The following is a 26634-nucleotide window of genomic DNA, read 5'->3' as shown; positions in this document are numbered from 1 at the left end:
TTGTATTGATACCATGTCTCCATTTTAATGTAACTTTTTATAGTTAGGTAAAAACTGTTATTTTAAATAATAAGTAAAATATTTATTGAAATATCCACATTAAATAATATCTAATTGGATATTTTACCTTAAAGAGTTCAAATTTCTTCTGCATAAATAAATTTTAAAATTTGATTTGCATCTTGCCTTTGCCTCATCTGCTTTATAAAGGAAAAGTTCAAATTATAACTAAAAACATTTGTTCAAGAAGTCATTGGAGAGTTACATGAAATGGATTTTAAATGTTCTTTTATCTCGGTTCTTTGTGTACTGTCCATTATCTAACATCCATTAAACATGTCTTGCCCATTGATGATATTCTTTTTTGTCTAATAGAAATTACGATGGGTGAGGTGTGATAAATTATTTCTTTTGGTACTAGTATAAAATACTGAATTGCAAAATGCTTTTGAAAATCATTGTAGGTGATTAGATCAAGTCACAGAGTCAGAGATGTTTCAGTATTGAGGAAAAGATAAAACAAATTATTTTCCATAGTCTTAAGTTTTTTTTTTCTATTTAAATTCCATAGGAATTTGGATATTTCATACTTTATTTTACAATGTTGGTTTGATTTTAAAAGATTAACTAATGAGGCCTATCTAAGTATAGAGTCAGGTGCAGGTGCAGTGGATAAAGCATCAGGCCTGGAATCAAGAAGATTCATCTTTCTTTGTTGAAATTCAGCCTCAAATACTTACTAGCTGTGCGACCCTGAACAGGTCACTTAACTGTTTGCTTTAGTTTCCTTATCTGTCAAATGAGCTGGAGGAGGAAATGGCAAAGAACTCCAATATCTTTGTGAACAAAACCTCAAATGGAATCACAAAAAGTAGGACATGATTGAAGTATCTAAACAATAACAAAAGTCTAGATGGAAACCTCAAGTCCTTAGATATGTGATTGTTTTTTAAGTCTAACTGTTAAGAGTTTATTAAAAGCTTTACCTTTAAGGTTTTTTTTTTTCAAAAAGGGAAAAAAGTTATATACTAAAACATAATTGTTTAAAATGATTGTATAAGACATAGAAGTTTTTTATTTTTAAATGTTCAATGAATATATTTTATTCAGTGTTATCATTCCAATTTTTTTTTAATCTTTCATTCTCATTCTCTTGATCTCATTGCTAATAAAAGCCTTATTTTCAGATGATTCCCAGGTTTTACTTGTTAGTGTGAGTAAATATATGGTATATATTCTCATATTCTTACTTTGTCTTCATCCCCAACTTAGAATGCATTGTATTCCAGAAATTTTATAATTGTTAAAATTTGTTTTTTATGGAAACATCCTTAATTAGGCTTCCAAGATTGCCCAGTTAAATTGTTACTTAACAGTGTCATGATTTTAGCATCTGGAAACTTTGAGCCGGTAGCCCATTTAGGATTGCAAAGATTTTTGGATACCAGAAGATTTTATTCTTTTTAAAAGCAAAAATTTTAAAATATTAACTTTTGTGAAGGTAAATCTTTTAAAAATGTATTCAATGTTCTTCTGACCTATTAAATAGTATACCAAACACAATTTAATGTCTGTTTTGTAAATCCAGTTCATCATTATGAGCACTGGTTACTGTAGTAGATTAAAATACAAGAAAAGCCCTAGGTTATGCCAGGTTTGACTCGCACTACATGAATCTATACTGCTTTGTTTTTTTGGAGTTCTGTTGTTTGCTTTGCTTTTATATTTTTGCGTCTAATCTCTTCCTATATCAGGCTTGCCCTTCCCCTCTCTTCCCCCCCTTTTTTAACTTTATGATTTGCTACTTGTGGGCTTAGAAACCCCCAAAACCACGATTGTTAGTCTTGTGTTTGAGAATCACTAGGCCCTGAATAAAATCCTGAAAGGGTCATCTATCAACAAAAGTCATGGACTTTGTCAGGTATATTTTGCTTAATCTTTGTTCTTGGTATTCCTTAGATATAGATAAGAAAGCTAGACAGGTGAGTCTCATGTAAGTGAATTGTTTCTTGCATCAACATAATATAATTCATGTGCCATTCATAACCTAGTTTACATATGAAAACGTTTATAATGTCTTCCATTTCAGGAAACTAGAGACTCATTATTCTCATTCTCATCATTAAGTACTTAATGAATATCATCATGAAGTCCCATTTATATTACATATTTCTTTCCCCTCAAAACAGCCACCTCCACTCCTCAGCTCCAGTCATATACATGCATATACTAAGTATATGCAATAGAAAATAGGTTTCTGAGACAGTAAAGGGTGGGATAGGAAACAGTCTTTAGTGGTGGTGGGGATTGGAGACGTTCCAGCAGAGATGTGGTTGAGATGTGAGGCCTCAAATGCAAGCTTGCTATTCGTTTATGTGAAATATTTGTAACTGAGATGTTCATAAGTTATGAATTTCCTGTGTAATTCCAATTAACTCTAGGATATATGAAAAAAGGATAAATAATTAATTGACGGTATATAGTTACTTTAGATTCCTTCTAAAATGTTGAATTATTCAAGATTTTAAATTTCAGCATATGAAAATATAAAAATATAAGATAGTTGCATATCTTTACATGTATGTATTTCTATAAATCTACAAATTATTGAATCTTAGTATTTTTTGTACCTCACAATTTTTTTTTCTTCTGTTTTGTTTTTTGCTTTTTGTTGAGGCAATTGAGGTTGTGTTAAGTGACTTGCCCAGGATCACACAGCTAGGAAGTGTTAAATGTCTGAGACCATATTTGAATCCAGGCCTTCCTGACTTGAGGGCTGGTGCTCTATCGGCTGCACCACTTAGCTGCCCCCTGGCAGTGTTGTTTTGAGGATAAAGTGAAGTAGAATATATAAGGTATTTTTTTAACCTCAAAAGACTATATCATATGAGCAGATATTATATTTCTTTGTATTCATGTTGATATATGATCTCATCAGTATATTGAAGGATGGAAAAATGAAGCTTCAAAAGAATTGACTAATTATTGTTTTCTTTTTTTAGGAGACCAAGTTGCAATGTATTCTGACCTTTCATTTACCTCACCTCTTCGAGACGTTGCTTTTCATCCACATGAACACATGGTGGCATTTTGTGCATTTGGTCAAAATGAGCCAATATTGGTCTATATTTATGATTACAAAGGTAAGACTCCTACCTGTAAGTAAAAATACACTAAATAATAAATGATAATATTTATTACATATGTATAACAAATAAATTAGTAAATAATAAGTAAAATTTTTTAATGACATTAGTAGAATTTAACTTTATCTCAAGAAAAATTTCTTAACAGTGAGAACTATTCAAAAGTAGAAAATTAGCTGCCTTCATAGTTAGTGGATTCTGATAAATCTTCTTGCAAAAACTGGATGTCTACTTGTTGAGTATGTAGAGAATATTCTTTTCAGATATGTATTAAACTAGATGGCCCAGGTACTTTAGTTTCTGCGATACATATTGATGACAGGCAAGAACTTTGAATTCTGGTAAAGACTAATGTTTATTAGCAAAAGGGAGTTGAGGAAGTGAAAGAGATATTTGGTTTTGTTGTTGTTGTTATAAAATATGTAACTATAATGGCCCAGAAAGATGGCTAGTTTAGGTGCAAAAGCGTTAGGGTCCACAATCTGGCTCTACTTCTTTCCTAGCCATGGGATGCACATTATTTAATTCTTCTGAGTCCATTCTCTCACTTATATAAATTACATGACAATCTTTGCATTACCTACCTTACTAGGCTCCTGTGAAGGATAAATGAGATAATATTTGTCAAATATTGAACTAGAAAGTGCTATTAACAGAAAATAATTACTATATTTTAATATGTATGTCTTTGCTAGCTCATTACATAGAAGTTTAATTCATGATTATTAAATTAAATTAAATCGAACAATCAACAACCTGTCATCTAAGTGCCTTCTTTCTCCCATAATTCTAGAGCTGAACATTATCTAAGTTCAAACCACAGAAAATTTTTTAAAAAGAGTTTCTTATATCATTAAAAAAAATTCCTTCTGTTGTCTTGTTCATACAAGCAGTTTGAAACAGTTCCTCTCTGTGTCCAAGATAAATATTCAGATAAGTACTTTATAATTGAACCTATTACACAGCATGGTCATTTTATATCACCCTGTAAAAGTTAGGGAAAAGATTCCATGCTTATAGTTTTTCAGGATTTAATATACTGATCTTTTTGGTCCATGAGATTCTTATCTTTTATACCTCCAGAAAATCATTTCAATCCTGACTTAGAATTTTTATCATTGATTGAGCCTAGTTTATTTATTATTCATTCACTCTCACCTCTGTGCAGGCATATATGTTGTTCCTATCATTTAGAATATGTTCCCACCCCCTCTTTGCCAAAACATGTTTTTTCTTATAAGCACTGCTCAACCTCACCTTCCTTGTAAACTCATTCCAGACTAATATTAGCTGGCTCTCTTTGCTTGCGCAAAACCCCTTCAGCATTTACAAATATATATGCATTTGAAAGTAACATATAAATTCTGTGTAATTTGTGCTTAAATATCTATTAAATAGTATTTTATCTTTGTTGTATTTATATGTTCTACCTTACATTTGAATAATAGCAGCAATAAAAATACTACCATGCATTTATAGAGAGCTTTATAATTTTCAAAACATGTTGCACATACATAATCATATTTGAGTCTCCCAATAAACTTATAAAGTGACCAGACAAGTACTATGCTTATTTTTTCAGGTGAGGAAATTTTAGTTTTAAGAACCTCATTTGAATTTCAGTGGCTTCACCATACTATGGTATCATTAGCACCTTTGATTTCTTTTAGCTTTGTGGATTTGACTTTCTCCCCATGAAAAGCCATCAGTCCTATACTATTTCTGGAATGGAAGAAATCACTGATGTTGCCATGGGTCTCATGGAAATTAAGAGGATATAGTGATGGAGAATTAAGCAATCTGGTCTGTTTCAGACTTACAGTTTTCAAGCCAGATGTGTTCTGTCAGCTGGAACAAGGAGTAGCACCCTGAATAGCAGAAGAAAAAGCCCCAGGAAACATCTGCCCAATTCATTCCATATATTTTTCAAATCCAGTTTTTGTACCACTCTGCTTTAAATCTACTCAACCTTGAAATTCATCATCTTGATTGGGAGTTGTGTGTAAACTTACTTAGCCCTTAATTACATCTCAGTCTGCCATCCCCATTTGTCATGCCTCTGCATGCATATCCCTTTACACCTCCCTTCATCCTATTCCATTTCTAGAGACAGTAATAGTATTATAACTTCTAGAAAGGGTTTTATCAATTAGAATGCCCTGTGGATCACCTTGCCATCCCTGCTATATGCCCAACTATTAGAACCCTGACTACGATTCCCCTCTGAGTGTATCACTTCTTCCATTTGTATTCCTAACATTTAGCACAGTCTCAGGCACATAGTAATCAATAATAAATACTTTTTCAATCATTCATTATATTTATTATTCATACTAAGCAGCAGTGGTTGGTCCTTCCAACATTGTTAGTCTGTGGTTTTTATCTGCCAACTGGGTTCTTTTAATCGAAGGATAGTTAAATATGTTTTAAAATATATTAAAATTTATGAATCTCAAAAACTTCTTTTAAAAGATCCTTTATATTTGGAACACATTGTTTGTGAGACTATTTCTCTATTTCTCAAATGAAAAGAATTCATTTAGTGGATGATGCTCATGCACCCTCTTTCTGTGTGATGCTTTGTGGAGCCTTTCATTGCTAGTGTTCTCACTCCGTAACTGCTTTGTATGTAATTTACCTCATATTTATTCTGTATGAATTTACAAATAAACATATTGTCTTTCCTGATGGAATGTAACCTCCTTTAAAGTGGAAATTATCTCATTCTTTGTCTTTGTGATTTTTAGCATCTAGCCCATAGTAGACACTTAAAAAAAAAACCCTCATTGATAGCTGATCCTTAGGAATATGTATAGCTTTAAATTAATAATCCTTTGATCTTTGTAAGTAAAATTTTTTTAAATTTTCCAAAAGACACTCCAACCATCAGTTGCCCGTTTCATAATTGATAAAGCTCAGTAACAAAATTAGTTATTAGTTACAAATTTACCTGTGATTTAAAATAAAGTTAGATGGAAATGATAATTCAGTATTCTTCCTCTCAATCTTTTCTTATTCAATTGGTTCCTGATTACCTAGTCAAATATATTATAAAGTCTAACTTGAACTGTATTTATTACCACTTTAGATTTTTTGACTGAAATATTTTACTTTAAAAGTCAAACTACTACTTATTACATAAACTTTTTTATAAGAATATATTTCTCTCTATAAATATATTAATTTAATAAAATTTTGAATACTAAATTTTCTGTGAGAGAAAAGCTTTAAGTAAATAGTGGAGAATTCAGTTTTTAAAGTTGTTTATTTAGCTAAAAGTTGCTTTTAGACCTAGTTCAAATGAATCTTTAAAGTTTCCAAAACTTCAGCTTTGGTAATTTTAGGTATTTTCATAGCAAGTGGAATGAGTACGTACATAATTTTTTTATATTATCTTAAGAAAGCTCTTCTGGAGACCACAATAGTAGCTAAATGTATCACCCATTTTTCAGTTCTAGCAAAATCTGTGAAGAGTCAGCATACCTCTTTTTCTGTACTCATCTGTTCTGCTTGTGGGCTTTTGAGTCTTTCGTACTACTGACTTTTTGCTTTTTTTGGTAAGAAACACAATTTTTACTTTCACAAGGTAGTTTTATTGTGCCTGGTGTTGAAAGGGTTAATCATATAGTTATACAAGATTTAGTCATAAAGTACCACAGATAATGTACTTTTAAGATTCCCATAACAGTAGTAGTTAGAAAAACGGCTTTTTCTGTCTTAAATTATAGAGACTTGATCAATCAATGTTTTATTTTTTAATGAATGTTTAAGGTTAGACAGTGACTTCATTCCAATGCCTCATAAATAGATACTCAAAAAAGTGGTAATTTTGTTTTGAACTAATTTTAATAATGAGCCAGTTTAAAGCTACAAAATAATAAAAGCTTTTATACCACATATATATAACATGTACTATGAATAATTATATTTCCTGTGCTTAATAAACTTAAAAATTGGATCTGTTCACATTAAAAGGAAGTTCTTAAGAAATGTTTGATGATTATGCAAAGTGAGGCAGGTTTGTCCACTAGATGGCACTGTCCCCTCTAAGTCAACTTTAATTCTACCAAGCCATTGTGGCTTGCATCTTCCAGGCAAGAAACATCTTGAACCCTGTCTCAGTGCTTAGCTGGTTAAAATCCTTGGATGTTTTCAATAAACTGAGTCTTGCAGTCTTTTCCACTATTACTGGGCAGCATCTTAGCTACCGCAATTTACATCTTAATTCACTTAATATTGTTCTCATAATTTAGTTGGTTATGATATCCTTTATCACATACATAATTCTATACCATCCTATTGTGCTGTTAAGATTTTTTTATTACAGCTTAGAGTTAAATGAATTTTAATTTTGTGAAGTTTTCTATACCTTGATTAAAAGTTGTGCCAATTGTCATAAGGTATGAATAGAATGTTATCATCTCTTCTTTCATTATTTAAAAAAATTATTTTAAAATATAATATTAAAAAGTTTATTTCCTTAATTATATCCAGACACTGCCTAATAAATTTGCTGCTACCATGGATAAGAAACTGGAGTTCAAAACAATGCCTATCACATATTTTAGTTTGAGGTTTTTACTTCCCTTCCTCATAAAATGTTTTTCAAGATTAGCCAAAAATTGATTATAAGCATACAATTTTGCATGTTTCATATCAAGAATTTTCAAAGGTTAAGAGTAAAATTAGTCATATTTGCTTTTTTTAAATTAGATAAATTATAATTATACCAAACTGTATACTTTTATGTCTTATTTTATGATTTGAATTTTTTTTACTTACTGAGTTAACTAGTACTCTATTTCAAGCACAATTTAAATTGAAATAAAAACTTAATAACATTGAAATTGTATGCAGTTACTTTTCCTTCAAAATTTACTTTAATTGAAAAGCAACACTTTTTTTATCTTTTTGAAATGCCTTTCTAGAAGTACTGAGGATGGGTGATTCAAAAGGAAACTCAGATATTGTTGTTCTCACACTCATACAGAGTTAATACAGTAGGAAATATAACAGATTCTAGGTCAGCACATTTTAGTATGTTGTCAGTATCGTGTAAAGTATGCCATGAAACTGCCACAACTTTTTAAAGCTGGTATGCTTTTTTGGTATCTTCCTACAGAATCTATTATAAATTCTTCACCAACTGTGTAATTAGCTTAGAATAACTGTTCTAAAAGCTCAAATTAGACAAAGACTTGAGGATGTGCATATGCTATAATGCTGGAAAGCACCATACTGCCCCCCCCCCCACGGTTCCCCTCCCCCCTGTCCCCCCGCCACCGCCTTATTTCACAGACTAGGAAATCGTGGCCCTAGAAGGTTATGTGTTTTATCTAAAATCAGACCCATAGTAAACAGCAGAGTCAGGACTTAAGCCCTGCTCTTTCATCCAAATGGTAGCGTGTGAATGAGAGAGAGAATTTTTAGAGAGATGCAGAGGAAGGAATCTCCATTCCAGTCATGGGGACGTTGTGATGAAGACACAAAGATGAGAAGGCAGGACAGGAATAGATGGTGCTTGAGTCTGGCTAGAACATCAATAAGAGAAGTGTGAAATAAAATTGGAAAGAGATTAAATGGTTAAGGGGTTAAGTGACTTCACCATCACTGATTTCATGGATATTAAGCATTGCAGGTAGGAAGTGAGCTCAATGAGAACAGTCAGTCTATTACACCATGTTGTTGCTCTAGGGTGGTTAGGTGGTATGGTGGTAGAGTGCTGGGTCTGGAGTCTGGAAGACTGCTCCCTCTGTTTCAGCTGGGTGACTCAGGGCAAGTCACTTAACTGTCCTTGCCTCCGTTTCCCCATCTGTGAAATGAGCTGGAGAAGTAAATGGCAAACCCTTCCAGTCTTTTTGCCAAGAAAATTCCAAATGGGGTAAGGAAGAGTTGTACCTGCAACTTACCAGCAACAATAGCTGTAGTAATCTAATGGAAAAGAATTTAGGGCTTCAGAGTTCCACTGAAGTAAAGAGGGAGAGACAGAATCAATTCTAACTGAGATATGGCACCTGCTTACATATGTGAGATAAGGAAAGACTCAGAGTTCACTAAGCATTTAAACATAGGTGACAGCAGAGAAGGCAGAGTCACAGTGGAGAAATAATACACTAATGATAGGATAAAAGCCATCTTTGACTAGTCAGGGTAAGGGGGAGGGTATGCATCAATATGGTAGTTTGACTTTGAGGTTATTTGAAGCCAAGGCTAAATGAACATATTTAAGGGCACTGAGATGTAGGGGAAATCATTTTAGATTTAGTTCCAAGAGATTTGAATTTGAATCCTACCTTAGACATTTAATAGCTACATGACCATAGGTGAGTCACTTCATTAGCTGCCTGTTTAATGGTATTGCTGTGAAAAAAAAAATTAATTTATAAACCCCAAAGTACTATGCAAATGTCAAGAGCTATTATAATTGTGGTAGTATAAAATTCCAGAAATGAGTAAAGGTCCTGAAGAATGATAGTAGAATCCAATCATCTTGTGCGTTCTGAGACTTAGGACATCTATCCAAAATTTCTTACAGGTTTTTGAACAGTTTTATGACTGTCACATTAAATGGTTTAGGAATCACTTTGTCCTTGTCATTCCCTGAGTCCCTAAGCTAAAAAAATAATAGAACAGGATTTCTCAGAGTTGGGTCCTAAAGCTTATCCAGCCTGTGAGCATTGTGAGAGCACTGTTAACACACTCTGACACTGCCTCATGCATCTTAGCAGAGGATGAGGAATGAGGGAGAATCCCAGAAGCTATTGCTTAAAGCAGTAGCTCACCTTCAGAATCTCCTTTTCTGTGTGGGAGATGCTAGAAACATTGTTTATCCCTGACAAATATGCTGCTGCTGCTGCTCCAGAGGATCCAAATATTGAAAAGCAACAGTCACTTAGAAATAAGAATTCACTTGAATTAAAGATGGCTGCCACAGCACAAACCTTGCACAAAAATTATTTCTAAGTCTCAAAGTGAACCATATTATTTATATTTTTATAATAAGTTTAAAGCATCTCTGGCATATAGGTAAGCTGCATTTTTTTTTAATGGAATCAAAGAAGAGTCTTACAGTTAACATAGTGTAGAAGTAACTCCTACAAGCTGTGAGGTAGTACAGTAGATAGAGCATCAGGTCTGAAGAAGCTTCAGAAAGACTAGAGTTCAAATCCAGTCTCAGATATTTACTAGCTATGTGACCCTGGACAAGTCACTTAATTCTGTTTGTCTCAGTTTCCTCATATGTAAAATGAACTGGAGAAGGAAATGAAAACCACTTTACTGTTTTTGCCAAGAAAACTCCAAATGGGATTTTGAAGAGTCAGACATGACTGTCATAGATATCTTTTTGATTATAATTTCACATAAAAAACAATGCATCCATCAATAGTATAATTTGAAAATGCAGAGACTGATGATATAAAATACTCTTATCCATTTGCCTCAATTAAAAAATGTATCTAAAGAAATTGATCATAGACAAGGAGAGGGTAGTAGATTGAATTTTTTATTTGGAGTAAGAAGACATAAGATGAAATCCTATTTCTTATGCTTAATACTTGTGTTGTCATGGACAAATCATTTAACCCTTCTCAATATCAGTTTCCATAGTTAAAATTTGTACACTTTCTTTCTGACTTTATGATTTCTTCTTTTTCTACTCTGTAATATTATTTCTATTATCAGTAAAATTAAAAAATATTTTGATGTATTATAAATAGTTTAAAAAGCCTTTTTGAAAGCTTCACTGATAAAACTGTAAAGTGAAAGTTTTAGATATACCAAGTGAAGTTAAAGATATCTTTACAAGAGTTGATAAAAAAAAAATGTCTTTTAATTTTGAGAAATTAGTAGTTCTAATTGAAGGTGTCCATATCTTTATTAAGTATTTATTAGAAAAGATTTCTTTATATGCAATTCTGAAATATTTAGTTAAATAGATAGAAACATATTATTAAACTTAATATAGCTTTGTTTGGTTTTGGAGGGGATTTATAGTAGAAGCAGACTTTAGACCTAAAGGAAAGATTGAATAGTAAATAGTCCTTATCATCCTATTTTAGGCCATTATTGTCTAGGTTATGATACTAGTCTTCCTTGTCTCCAGTGCTTAGTTTAGTACCTGGCCCATAGGCACATGATAAACCTTTATTTATTGATTGATGATTGATTATCTAGCCTCTTTTATCCATTCTTTACAATTAATAAATAAATTATTGAATGAATGAATAAAAAGCAATTATTAACTGCTTACTATGTGGCAAGAATTATGTGACATACTAGAAATAGAGATAGAAAAAGCCAGATAGTTCTTGCTTTCAAGGAACATACATTCTAACTGGGGAGACAATACATTAAAAGATAGTTGAGCTGCAGAACAGAGGAAAAAGTCCAGCAATAGGGCTTATACAATAGCCAGCACCACAGGTTTGTAAGGTATATAGCCTGTGCCTTGAAGACATAAAGATTAGATAAATTGGGAAGGCAAAGTGGTCGAGCCTAGTGGTTCTCTTTCTCACGGGAAGGATTAAATTGGGTGACTCCTCATTCAACCAAGTGTGGGCAACTATGTCTCACTTTTCTCTCCCTGATCCTTATGGACTCTGGATGACCAGGGAGAGGGAAAGCAAGAGAATAGGATGAACCCCTCTGATGGTGGGTCTTCTTGGCTCAGCAGCATCCCTGAGTACTACAGCATTTTTCTTTATACCACCATATATCATAAAATTTTCCTACCCCAAACCCTTCAGTGACTTCTCATTATTTACGTGGTAAAAAACATTTAAAAATGATTCTACTTTATCCTATTCTATACACACACACACACACACACACACACACACACACACACACACACACACTTACACATACATAGAAGGGTTTCAGTTTAGTATTTATATCCCTTTAATCTGAGGGACCAAGGATAGGCAAGCAAGATTTTTCCTCTCTGATTTTCCTCAAATTCAAAAGCTCAATTATATACCTAAGTAACCTTTAATTAAATTCTGATCTGTAAAGTGTTTTAATAAAAATAATTATGCTACAAGAACAAGTTTTAAAATTTTAACATGTGATTAACCTGTTAATTTAAAATTACAATATAACAATATTTTTAAAACTTTCACTTATTTAATAAAATATAACTTATATTTTTGAACATGCTATCTGATCACTAATGTAAGTCAACTTTTTTCTAGTCGCACAGCAGCAGGCTGAAATGGTCAAAGATTTCAATGGATCACTCACTACTACTGGAACACATAGAAATCCACTGATTTTTAACAATTCTTCAGCAGCGCAAGATACAGTGGTATCTGCCACTGATCATTTTGTCATTGATGCTACAATGTCTATGAGAATGAAGAAAGTGAAAAAGAAACTTGAAACAGTCACGGTATGTCAGACCCCAATAGTTCAGAAGTTGTTATGATGCTTACTATGTCGGTGACATCCTTTCATCCCTCAGAGTTACATATATAAAGCTTTTAAAGCGGGTCAGGGATTTTAGAATCAATTCAGCTTGCCAGAGATGCTAGAAAACAATATCAGGAGTGTTCTTCTTTACCTTTGTGTATGTCTAATCTCTCAAAGGTCATTGTATATTCCAACATTATATCCCATGTCTAAGTTCTCTAGTCAGAAGATCTGGCATGTCCATGAATGGAAGGACTAATCACTGCAAACATTTTGAATTGATACTGGAATTCTGCTGACACACTGTGAAGGTGATGAGTCTTTTCTAGCATGAATGATTCTTGTTTATTATAACTTTTTTTCATCTCACTGCCTGACAATAGATATATCATTAGTGCTCGATAATACTAAGCCATTGAGAAGAAACACAGTGACAGAATGACAGTATTGGGTGTGCACATGACTTCATGTGCTTCTTACAATTACTCCAGAGATCCCCGAGGATTCAAAGGTCACTTGTCAGGTGTGATTGCTTGCACTAGAATAGAGATACCTCTCCTTTCAGGAGGCTATTCTTAATTGTTATTAAAAGTCAGTCATAATATTCCAGTATTACAATTTGAGTTAAAAAATTAGAATGCATAATTAAATATTTTGTTTACCTTTTGGTTCTTCAATATTTTCAGTTGTATCCAACACTTTCATGACCCCATTTGAGGGTTTTCTTGGCAAAAATACTGGAGTAGTTTACCATTTTCTTCTTTAGCTCATTTTACAAGTGAGAAAACTTAAGCAAATAGGGTTAAATGATGTGGTGAGAGTTACTCTGGCTAGTAATTGTCTAAAGCTATTTTTAAACTCATGCCTTCCTGACTCTAGACCTGACAGTCTATCCCAAGCTGCCCATATTTAAATTTAGATAATATTTTAAAAAGAAATATCATATTTGATCCTCCAATCAGCCTTGTAAGTTAGGCCAGTAATTTAAACCTGTCTTCTATGAAGAAATTTCATGTTTCTTGTGAGCCATTGTTTTTTAAATAGCATTATCAGAGATCTAAATCTATGATTCTATGACTCATAGGAGAGTCAGTTGCCCATTATTAGAGTTTTTCAAACAGATATTAGGATTATAAATGGGAGTTCTGAATCCAAACAGATCTAAGATTAAATGGGTACCCTATTTAGTGGAGAGCATTACACTATGTATTAGAAACCTACATAGAGAAGCGTGTAGGTCAAATTGCTTTATAACTATCACATCCTATAATATAAGTTTATTAATAAATACATGCATATTAATATAGATAATGCTATTTTTAAAACTTCTGAAGCTCATACACTAATTAGCTATCAGAAACAGAATTTGGAGTCAGGAAAACTTGGGTCTTCTACATCTCAACTTATTCAGCTGTGAATTACAACCCTCCATGGAGTCTCTCTCGTAATGAATGTGGAGGTTGTGAAGTTATGCTTTATCATCAGTAAATGTTTGATTTGTATACCTATTTTATATACCTATATACCTGGGGCACAAAAATTTCTTGGGCAAAAAGGGGTTACAAGTGAAAAAAGTTTAAAGATCTCTGTAACTTATTCTATTTTCTTTGCTTCTCTTTGAAAAAATACAATATATGGAAAGGAAGTGTTACCAAAAAAATTAAAATGTTTCTTCTCAGAATTTATATCCTAGAATTCAGTGTTAACCAAAAAAAATTTTTAAATATGTTCTTGTTTTATAATATCTTAGATCTAGTTAGAACCTCAGAGGACACATGTCCTAAACAAAAGAGAATAACCCTCTTCTGTACATCTCACATGTTGATATCGGGCTCTAATAGTTTAATTAACATAGTTTTTATTATTTTATGAAGAACACTGTTACATTAAGTTGTAGTTTGAATGCTTTTTTTTAATGCATTGTTGAGTTTAAAAAAAACTACCTTTCTATTAATTTCATGAGTATTTTTAATCCTGTTTCTCCCAATTTTAACTACTTTGAAACTTAAAAAGAACTTTTTAACAAGCAAATTTATACATTAACCATTTCTGAAAACATAGATCTAATACTACATTTATAGTTCTTTACTTTTAGAAGGTAGTAATGTTTCATCATCTATCATTAATTGTAGTTGGTCAGTGTATTGAATGGAGTTGTTAAGTCTTTCATGGTTGTTTTTCTTTACAACATTATAGTCACTGCATTCCTGCTTCTGCTCCCTTCACTTTTTATCAGTTTATAAGTCCTTCCAGGTTTCTTTAAATTCCTCCTTTAATTTTTTCATGCTGCAATAGTAGCCTATTAAATTTATATGCCATAATTTATTTAGCCATTCCTCAATTGAAGAGCTCTTTCATGGTTTTCAATTTTTTTATGCTAGCAAAAAATGCTGCAATAATTATTCATATATATATATATACATATAAATGGGTCCTGGCTTATGTTTTTTCTCTTTTTAAAGTGTAAATCATAATACAGGTGTTCCTGGATTAAAAAGGCATTCATAGTTTAGTGACTTTTTGTGTATAATTCCAAAATTACATTTCATAATGATTATATCAGTTCATATTAGTGTACTTGTTATCTCACATTTCTTCCAGCAATTATAATTTGCATTATGTTTGCCATTTTTGCCAATCTGAAAGTTGTTAGATAGAATTTCAGAGTCTCTTTAATTTCTATTTCTCTTTTTACTAGTTCTTTGTGGCATTTTTAATAGGTTTCTTACTACTTTGCTGCCTTTCTTTTTAAAATTGCCTTTTCTTATGCTTTATTGATAAATAAATATTGAGGAATGGCTTTTATTATTATATACTTGAATCATTTCTTTATATGTGTTGAGTGTCAGATCTTCATCAGATAAATTTGATGGGAATGATTTTCCCAGTTCATTGTTTACATCCTACTTTGATTTTGTGCAATGACTTTTCAATTTTATGTGATTAAAATTGTGATTTGAGATATTTTTCCTTGAGTAATTTATCTTTTTTGACTGTTTTATCTTTTGGAGAATGAAAGATACATCTCTTCAGTACTAATATTTAATTAATGTTTATTGTGGCAATGAGATAACACATTGTATAGCTCTTCTATAGCAGACTTTTGGGAGAAGATGTCATGCCAGTCCCACAAGATGGTTAGGCATGAATGGTGATATACATTTGAGGATTGAGGAAGTTCCTGAATTGATGTTTTATCAATCTCTTTCAAAGGTTAGGGCCAAAGAGACAATGAAAGAAAGCCCAGGACCTTTGTTTGAGACAAATAGAATAACGATAATGGAAAAGTCAGTCAGCAAATATTAAGTACCCATCGTATCCCAATGTATTAAGGACTTGAGTATATAAAGAAAGACTTTCAAGGATCTCACAATCTAATGGGAAGAAAACAACATGTAAACCATCATATACAAAGAAAAATTGGAAATAGTCAACAAAGGAAAGGCACTTTAGAGGAAATTTAGGAGGAATCAGAAAAAGCTTCCTTTAGAAGGAAAGATTTTTATCTGGGATCAAAAGGAAGCTAGGGTAACTTTAGGTGAAGAGGGAAGATATCTCAGGCATAAGGGATGATCAGTGAAAACTATTCATCTTTTATTTTACTTCTGTTCTCTCCATCTAGGAGAATGGTCTTTAGACCAAAAAAATTAATACCCAAGGTACAGAATAATGTAAATGCCCTTGATTAGTTTAGTTATATTTTCATAATAATTTATGAAGCATGAATACTAATGTACTCTTAAAATTTCTTAGAATTCTCCATAATTCCAACAGGAGCTTCAGGAATAAAAGACAGCAACTGACCAATCTTCCTAGATGAATAACTATGTAGATTGGAATTCCATTTACTCTTGGATACTATAATGCTGAAATACTTATTGTCTTAGAGTCATTTAATGATTTGTCTATTTTAATTACTTATTCAATCAAAAACTAAATGATCTGCAGACCCTTCTAACTTAAATAAAAATGTCCTACAAACATAGATCTTTCTTTCTCTTCTTCTTTTCTTATTTTGGAAAAATAGCAGTCTGAGGTCTTAAGCATCATGATACAGTCCTCTGTGTTCATCTCTGACAGAAGAATCAAAAAATCATTTCTGTCTGTATAACTCATATAAACTTAAAGTTAGTAAAATTCCTTGTAGACTTAAAAATTTATATTGTAACTTAAAATGCATAGCTGTTCAGATCTCAGGATCTCAAAAGTTGTATTAGTATTGTAAAACATATATATATATATATATATTTTTTTTTTTTAATTTTTTATTGATAGCACCATGCCAGGGTAATTTTTTACAACATTATCCCTTGCACTCACTTCTGTTCTGATTTTTCCCCTCTCTCCCTCCACCCCCTCCCCCAGATGGCAAGCAGTCCTTTACATGTTGAATAGGTTACTGTATATCCTAGATACAATATATGTGTGCAGAACTGAACAGTTCTCTTGTTGCACAGGGAGAAGTGGATTCAGAAGGTATGAATAACCCGGGAAGAAAAACAAAAATACAAGCAGTTTATATTCATTTCCCAGTGTTCTTTCTTTGAGTGTAGCTGCTTCTGTCCATCTTTGATCTATTGAAACTGAATTAGCTCTCTTTATGGAAGAGATCCACTTCCATCAGAATACATCCTCAGACAGTATCATTGTTGAGGTATATAATGATCTCCTGGTTCTGCTCATTTCACTTAGCATCAGTTCATGTAAGTCTCTCCAAGCCTCTCTGTATTCATCCTACTGGTCATTTCTTACAGAACAATAATATTTCATAACATTCATATACCACAATTTACCCAACCATTCTCCAATTGATGGGCATCCATTCATTTTCCAGTTTCTAGCCACTACAAACAGGGCTGCCACAAACATTTTGGCACATACAGGTCCCTTTCCCTTCTTTATTATCTCTTTGGGGTATAAGCCCAGTAGAAACACTGCTGGATCAAAGGGTATGCACAGTTTGATAACTTTTTGAGCATAGTTTCAAATTGCTCTTCAGAGTGGCTGGATGTGTTCACAATTCCACCAACAATGTATCAGTGTTCCTGTTTGTAAAACATATTTTTAAAAAACTATAAAAAAATTATTCTTTCAGGAAAATGGTTTCCTTGTATGAGAATAGGAGAACGAGAATCTATTACATGGCAAAATTAACTTCAACTGCACAAAAACAATACAGCAATTTAAAGGTGGAAATAAATACTAGCTTATCCACTTTATTTCATTCTTTTTCCTTCCCCGAATTTGACAGTCTGGAACCACTTGTCTTTGCAGTTTCTCTTTTCCACCCCCCATACCCTTCTTGTAGCTGTCATACCCAAGTGAGTGAAAGGATGAGAAAGGACAAATAAAACGCACTAAAGAACAAAATTCCAAACCAAGGGGAAAAAAGAAACATAAAAACAAAGGGAGAAGGTAAAGTGTACAGTTAATATTTTAAGAGAAGAGAAAGCCAAATAACAAGCTTAGCTCAAATGAATTGTTTCCTTTAACTTTAAGGTCGTGTCCATTACCCACTGATTACCCCCTCCCACTCTCTGTTTTAGAGGCTCTTGTTGCCTCAGGATGGAAGTATTGGATAAAACCTTTGAAAATGAATCTCTTTTCTGTTTACCTCAAGGGTATTATAATAAATTGTAATTATTATAATAAAGCATAGCTTTAAGAGCAGGTTATCTTCTAAATTTAAAAAAAAAATCACTAAAATTTATCCATTTCTCAACTGTAGATGATCTTTCTTCTAAGGTCTACACATTTATTATCCAGATTTAATCAATTCCATTCACACAGTAGTCTTTTTGTTGGTTTTTTTTTTTTTTTTAATATTTAAGGAAAGCCAGGTGTTTGGAATTCTCTCTTTTTTGTCCCCCAGGAATTAATTTGTTTTTCTTGTGGTGATTTAGCTTTCAAAAGATGCTAAACTTTTTTAATTTTGTGAATTTGCAACTACTGTTTTGGGCTTCTTTTCTTTTTTTAAACACCTGTAGACACAATTCTTGCTTTGACAGTTTCCATTAAAAATATGATTTTTGCATAAAATGTAAAGCTAGCTCAGAATATAATAAAAGCCATGTGAGATAATAGAAACAGTACTAATTAAGAGTCAGGAGGCCAACATTTTTTCTTTCACTCTGACATCAGTTGTTATTTTCTCAATTTCTCAATTCTTTTATCTGCTAATAGTTAATAATTCTGATAATTCAAATCAGCAAATATCTGTTAAATATGCGATAACTTGTGTTTCAATAGTGTCAAACATGCAGTGTGGTCTGCTCATTCCTAAGAATTGCTTCAGTTAAATTAAAATGTAATTGGCAAATATTTAACTAAATAGAAATATAGCAGCATTTAGATAATGCCAGTATGTGAACTTCTGAATCAGTATGTCAGCACAGATCCTTACAAATAAACTTATTTTTCTATTTGAGTTTGACCCCCCTATTGTAGATGATATAAAAGAAGTATAAAATACCTTTCTCTCTGAACTTAAAATACAAGTAATACCTTTCCAATGGAGTTGGTAGCTTTTTCTTTTGATATATATATTCCTAATAGGAGAATCTCAGCTTCAAAGATTATGGACATTTTAGATGAGATAAATGAGTATGTTATCATAAAGTCATTATCATTTGTCATAATCATGAACTCAATTTTAGCAAATAAAGTTCAGATATTATGGTAATGGAACAGCTGGTATTTCATGATTCTAAACAAAAAAATTCTGGACACTTTAAAAACATTTTGAATGTATTTGAAACAAACCCTCAATTCCTTTTTTATAACATATCTTTTTGCAATTCTTTGAAAACAATGTATATTGTTTTTAAAAAATGGATGTTGGAAAAGGACAATGTTGAATATAATTATTTTATCTGTTTGAATTTTAATATCTGATAATAAAATTTAAAGTTTTCAATACTTTATTTAAATGAAATTATGGACACTTTTTTACCTATTAAGTCTTACTACAAGTAAGTAGTAATACATACAATGTATTTTTGTTCCATAAACCATGGGTTCTTGAAAACTGCAATAATGTTTTTTCAGGTTTTCCCCAGCTAAAATTGCTCAAAGTATACATCTAGTAACATTGTGTCTGTCTTTGGAGTATCAATCTAATTAAAGTCATAGAATTTTCATCATCACAAGATTTACTACCTCTTAAAACCTATCGTTTCATTAAAGAGTCGCTCAAGCACCATCTTCTTCAGGAGTAGGTCCTGCTGTTCCTATCTTCCTTTCCAAGATTATCTTGTATCTGATCTATATGTAGCCCCCATTAGGATGTAAATAACTTAAGGGCAAGAACTGTTGACTTTGGTTTTTTTCTCCTCAAAACTTAACATGGTACCTATTAAGAAATATTTATTGAATGATAGATTGATTATAAAAGTTAAGAAGTTGTGACCTCAGGGAATTTTGACAATTTCAAGTTTATATTATGACCTAGTTATTGCTTAAATTGTATACTATATAGATGAATTTTTCCTCTTTGTGCCAAGTAGTCAAATGGAATTATTTTTTTTTTCCATGTAGGTATTCCTTATTTAGTTTTCTAAGCCAAAAATATTAGAATCATCTTTTACTTTTCTTTCTTTTACCCCTTCATCCAATTTTTGACCAAGTCTTGTCATTTGTTTCTTTGAAATCTACATTTGGTGATGTATTTCCTTCCTCAATCCTACCCTTGCCACCAAATCCATTCTCTCACTCATCTCATGCCAAGATTATACTTTGATAAGCTGGATGCTTTGTTTTCAATTTATGTTGTTTGTCTCAAAAATCAGGTGAATTTTTCTAAACTAACATTCTCATGGAACTCTCTTTGTCAGGACAACAATAATATCAAGTCTTCTTGATATTATTACCACCCTGCTTGGCTTTCAAGACATTTGACAATATTGCCTCACTCTACGTAATCAATCCTATTTCAGATTATTGATAGCATGATGGCTGCCATAGTCATCCCTTTCATATGCCTTTTCTTTTTAATTAATTAATTTATTTTTAATATTTTATTTTATTTTATAATAACTTTATATTGACAGAACCCATGCCAGGGTAATTTTTTTTTTTACAACATTATCCCTTGCACTCGCTTCTGTTCCGATTTTTCCCCTCCCTCCGTCTTCCCCCTCACCTAGATGGCAAGCAGTCCTATATATGTTAAATATGTTGCAGTATATCCTAGATACAATATATGTGTGCAGAACCGAGCAGTTCTCTTGTTGCCCAGGGAGAATTGGATTCAGAAGGTAAAAAACAACTCGGAAAGAAAAACAAAAATGCAAATAGTTCACATTCGTTTCCCAGTGTTCTTTCTTTGGGTGTAGCTGCTTCTGTCCATCATTTATCAATTGAAATTGAGTCTTTGTCAAAGAAATCCACTTCCATCAGAATACATCCTCATACAATATCGTTGTCGAAGTATAAAGTGATCTCCTGGTTCTGCTCATTTCACTTAGCATCAGTTCATGTAAGTCTCTCCAAGCCTCTCTGTATTCATCCTGCTGGTCATTTCTTACAGAACAATAATATTCCATAACATTCATATACCACAATTTACCCAGCCATTCTCCAATTGATGGGCATTCATTCAATTTCCAGTTTCTAGCCACTACAAACAGGGCTGCCACAAACATTTTAGCACATACAGGTCCCTTTCCCTTCTTTACTATTTCTTTGGGATATAAGCCCAATAGAAACACTGCTGGATCAAAGGGTATGCACAATTTGGTAACTTTTTGGGCATAATTCCAGAATGGTTGGATTCGTTCACAGTTCCACCAACAATGCATCAGTGTCCCAGTTTTCCCGCATTCCCTCCAACATTCGTCATTATTTTTTCCTGTCATCTTAGCCAATCTGACAGGTGTGTAGTGGTATCTCAGAGTTGTCTTAATTTGCATTTCTCTGATCAATAATGATTTGGAACACTCTTTCATATGAGTGGTAATAGTTTCAATTTCATCATCTGAAAATTGTCTGTTCATATCCTTTGACCATTTATCAATTGGAGAATGGCTTGATTTCTTATAAATTTGAGTCAGTTCTCTATATATTTTGGAAATGAGGCCTTTATCAGAACCTTTAACTGTGAAGATGTTTTCCCAGTTTGTTGCTTTCCTTCTAATCTTGTTTGCATTAGTTTTGTTTGTACAAAGGCTTTTTAATTTGATATAATCAAAATTTTCTATTTTGTGATCGGTAATAGTCTCTAGTTCCTCTTTGGTCACAAATTTCTTTCTCCTCCACAAGTCTGAGAGATAAACTATCCTATGTTCCTCCAATTTATTTATAATCTTGTTCTTTATGCCTAAGTCATGGACCCATTTCGATCTTATCTTGGTATATGGTGTTAAGTGTGGGTCCATGCCTAATTTCTGCCATACTAATTTCCATTTATCCCAGCAGTTTTTATCGAATAATGAATTCTTATCCCAAAAGTTAGGATCTTTGGGTTTGTTCATATGCCTTTTCTTATGTTATTTGTTACTCCTCTTATTGCTATACTTCTCTTTCCACCCCATCTCCTCCACGCAAAAACATGCAGAATGTTCTTTCTCTCCTTCATTTATCTAAATGCCATTCATACTTGCCAGAACATCTTAAGTTTTATTTTTTCCTTGAAATCTTCTCTAGCTCAAATTCTTCTGGATATGTCAGTACCATATAATTTAACACTTTGTTATTCCTTAATTCCTTCCTTTTTGCATAAGACCAGTCTCCCCAGTCCTTCTTGAAAGTATCATGATTAATTATTCTAAAATTTATATACTTAATATGGTTTCAAATACATTCAAAATTTCAGTAAATAACTTTGCAAATTGCTTATTTTAACTTAAGATTATAGCAACTAGAAAGAAGGACACAAAAACCAAGCTAGAGTATCAAAAATATCTTGCTAAATAAAGATAAAGCAAACATATCATAGTAGTTATTGTTAAAGATGAAAATGATACTGATGATGTCATTATTGCTGTGATCCCGATCTACTGTTGCTGATCATGACAATCTATTTTTTCTCCTATATGTGAGGGCAGGGGGCAAAAATTGCTTAGAAGTATGGGATATACAGAAACTACAAATCAGTGCTCTGGTGAGAATTAGGAGACCATGCAGATGGTAGATTTTTATTTTCCTGAACGTATGTGAATAATTTAAAAAAAGAAATATAGAAAAAAAAAACTTGTTAATCAAATTACAACATTGCTGTTACAAATATTAAACATGGTAAAAGATGTAAAAATTAATCTTTTGAATTGTATAAAACTTTTTTAGTAAAAATGTAAAAACAATTACTTTCTAGAGTGGTTTAGAAAACTATTGAAATACATACATATATTTAAATATGTTTGTGTGTGTATATAGATATATATATTTGTAAATATATACATACATACATATAAAAATTCTGTCCTCATCAAGCATGGATAAGTGGTACATATCACAATACTTCCATAGCTTCTTGTCATTTTGGTAAAGTAACCTATCTGGCCTTAGTTTTCACATTTATAAAATGAAGAGTTAAATAACTTTTAACGTCTTTTACAATTCAATCTAAAATCCTACGCTCCTGGACAATTTCTATCTGTGCTTGACCTAGGTATTTTTTATTAGATCTATGTGACATGCAGAAGATCTTCCTCGTGATATTTTAATGTTCCCTGGTTAAAGCATTCAAATTATCCATCTATTAACCTTTACTCTCATTGTGTGATTGCTTCTCCTCTCCTACCTAATCACACATTTCCTCTATATCATTTATACTATTTGTACAGGCATCACCATTGGCAATATGCTACAGATGCCAGATATTATAAGGAAGATATTATAAGAAAGAAAATTAATATAAAGGATGTTATTCAAGAAATATATGAGTGAGAAAAAAAAACATAAAAACTTTAAAAGTTATCAATTGTCCTTATGCTACAATCAAGAGAAATTGAGGCAATTTCGCTCTTGTGGCAGGATTTTGGGATATCACTTATAAGAGTTGCATAGGGTCATGCATCAGCCACAGAATAAAGCAATTTCTGAGGAATTAAAATTATTGTTGCCCAGAAGTCAGTAGGAAGGGAAGTAGGAGATTATGAGCAGGCTGCCATTTTTAACCAATGAGGACCTTCAAGAAGGAATAAACATAAATGGTGTCATCAAGGAATTGTATAATAAGGGAAGATAACCCGGTCTCATGGAAACAAGAGTTCAAATTGTTCCACTGGTGATTTCATAGTATTGGGGCCTGGGGGCAATTTTGGGAACCAAGAAAAAGTGGCATAACAGACAGGGAATTAGAATTAGAATCAGGAAGACCTGGGTTCAAATCCTTCATTATTAGCAGTGTGATCCTAGGGAAGTCACCACCACTGTGGCTTACTTTACTCATCTGTAAGATTAGATGGTTGGGCTTGATGGCCTCTTCTCTACTGTCTTCTAACTCTAAATCTGTGATTCTGGGACCTTGAGCACATTGAATTAGCTCCCTCTGATAAATTGATCTCACAATATAGGCAGAGAGGGATAAGATGTGATATCTTTTTGCAACATCAAACTGCATGAAATAGATGATAGTGTCATTGCATTTGATCATCTGAGCTTAATATCTGCACGTGATTGAGAACAATTAAAGTATGAGAAAGGAACAGAAAAGCTTTTAAAAAACAAAGTGATTTTCTACAGCAGATAATATTTTTATCGTTTTTTTCCTTACAAGAATTTAAGCTCCATAAGGTCAGTAATTCTTTTTAAATTTTGTCTTTGTGTCCTCAATAGCCAGCAGATAAATGCCTGCCACATACATAGAAGCTCTTAAATGCTTTTGAATTAAATGGAAATTACAATCACATAATTGACTGAAAGACACAGATAATACAAGAGTCCCTTATATTTATTGTTTATAAATTAACAAAAAAAATTTTGACTAAATACAATGAAATGCTATCTTAAATGCTAATCTCTTCTTCAGTAAGATACTATTACCTATGCTTATATCAGAATGATAATTCCTTAAAAGATATAAAAACAAAGATAAATTTGTTCAAACTCTGATTATTACCATTATTACCATCTGTCAAATTGATGTATGTTCATTAAAGTTGTTTACTACTATTATAGGGCAAGGCCAGGGATGAAATTCAGTAAAGAATTTTTTAGTGATGATAAGGATTTTCAGATATTCCCATTAGCCAGCTGATAATGTATTGATTTCATCAAATCCTAGAATATTGTGGAGCCTCCCCCCCCCCAACAAATTAAAGCAATTTATGATTACCCAGAGTTTATCTTGCCCTTACAAGAAAAATTGAAGTGATGAAGATTGTCTTTTGGGTATACTAGAGTGTATATTTAAACAAACAACACATATATTTCATGCTCATGTAAATGCATGCTTCCCAAAATTTTAATGCATTTGCTTAAAACTACACTAAAACTTTAGGGACATCTCTTGATAAGCATACATATGGATAAGTTACTTTACTCTGTCACTATCAAAACTAGAAGAAATGGATAGATAGAAGGAACAAATTAGAAAATCCAAAATTAAGATGAAAGGAACATAATAGACTTGTGTTTGAGAAATTTAAGTGTCAAAAAACAGTGAAGGATTTTAATATTTGATAATAACTGCTAGAAAAATTAGATAAAGTTATGATAAAAATAGAATGAGATCCACATTTGATAAGCTTTATCATAATGACTTTCAATTAAGCCAATAATCTGAATGTATAAAAGCATGGATGAAATTTATAGTAGAAATGAATTGAAAAAGGAATGTTATAGCTAATCAGAACTGCAGAGAAGAGTAAAATTCTTAACTGTTCATAAAAGGAACAATTACAGAAGGAAAAACAGACATGAGAGGGCAGTAATATTTTGGCCCTCATTCAGAAGCTCAGGCAGTCATGAGGAGCATTGTTGCTTGGCCTTCTGGCAGGAGATGATCGTACCAGCATCACCTCAGCCTGCAGGCCTTATTGGATTGGCAGTGTTAAATTGAAAAAGAATTTAAAGATGATAAAATTCTGTGGTGTTCTTTTTCTTCTTTAAAATATATAATATAATGATTCTCTCTGGGAGCGAGCAGGTTTCTTGGAGAGGTTTTCTGGAGGCAGCCTTAGTTGCAGTTCAGATCAATAATTACCCCAATCGCAGCCAGGTGATAAAAGTTCAGATCTTTTATTGTCTCCAATATAGCCCAATTAGCTTAGAGGCCTTTCTCTCTCCTTGGTGCTAAGAGTTCTTGCAGCTTTGTCCTTTGCTTCTGCCTCTGCTTTCTTCAGCCTCCAGAGCCAGCGCCAAGTTAAATCTGTCTTGCCTCTGAGAGAGGGCTTCTGGCTCTCAGTCTCCCAGAGTGCTCCTCTCCAATCCCAGTCAATGTTCCGAAGTAAGTCTCCTCACTCAGAGAGGGCTTCTGGCTGAACTTGCTTAATGCTCCCCTCTCAATCTAAATTCAGTTCCACTCTCTTCTGCCACCAGCCAGCCAAGTGGAAAATGGAATGAATCTCTCTCCAATTGGGCCTCTGCTTTCTTCTTATATATTAGAGAGCAGGATTATGGGTTTTCTCCCAGAGTGCTCTCTGTCCCTAAGCGCTTCAAGGGAGGTGTGAATTCACAAAGTTACAAAGTTTACTTTGTGAATCTCCCATACTTGTGAATTCCAATGAGTAAAGGTGTAAACACAAACATTGTATCAATTAGTTCTACTTAGTACCTTGTTTCAGGTTCTGGCCCAAAACATCAACTCTAATGAGAGCAGTTTGTAAAGATTCCAACAAAATTCTGTGCTGGCAGGCCAGTTGAGAACAAGCACACTGTAAAAACCAATAAGAGATTTGGGAATTACTATAATATTTTTGAAAATAGTTATGATATTATATAGTAAGAGCTTTGTGGTCTTTCTACCATTAAATACTACTACTAATACTAAGGAGGTTATTAATGGAAACAAAAATAAATTCTCATTAGAAAAATATTTATAGTATCATATATAGTAGCAGAGAAATGACAACAACCTATTGTTCTCAATTTGGTGAATATTGAAAATCTGTAGTTTGTCAACATAATATATTATTGT

The 26634-nt window shown here is 32.6% G+C and overlaps 1 protein-coding gene across 5 annotated transcripts in view; it reads left to right on the top strand.

Annotated features, from left to right (window-relative positions):
* Positions 1-26634, top strand: part of AHI1 (Abelson helper integration site 1) — a 247360-nt gene that overhangs the window by 83548 nt on the left and 137178 nt on the right. For all 5 annotated transcript variants that reach the window (XM_051997812.1, XM_051997811.1, XM_051997813.1 and 2 more), the window contains 2 exons: positions 3003-3143; positions 12341-12537. In XM_051997812.1, the coding sequence (XP_051853772.1) occupies positions 3003-3143; positions 12341-12537 (338 nt within the window). The remainder of the gene's footprint in view (positions 1-3002; positions 3144-12340; positions 12538-26634) is intronic.

The sequence above is a fragment of the Antechinus flavipes genome, chromosome 4 (assembly GCF_016432865.1).
Source record: "Antechinus flavipes isolate AdamAnt ecotype Samford, QLD, Australia chromosome 4, AdamAnt_v2, whole genome shotgun sequence".
In the NCBI taxonomy this organism is placed as follows: Eukaryota; Metazoa; Chordata; class Mammalia; order Dasyuromorphia; family Dasyuridae; genus Antechinus; species Antechinus flavipes.
The sequence above is the reverse complement of the archived record's forward strand: the minus strand, read 5'-3'. Positions and strand labels throughout refer to the sequence as shown.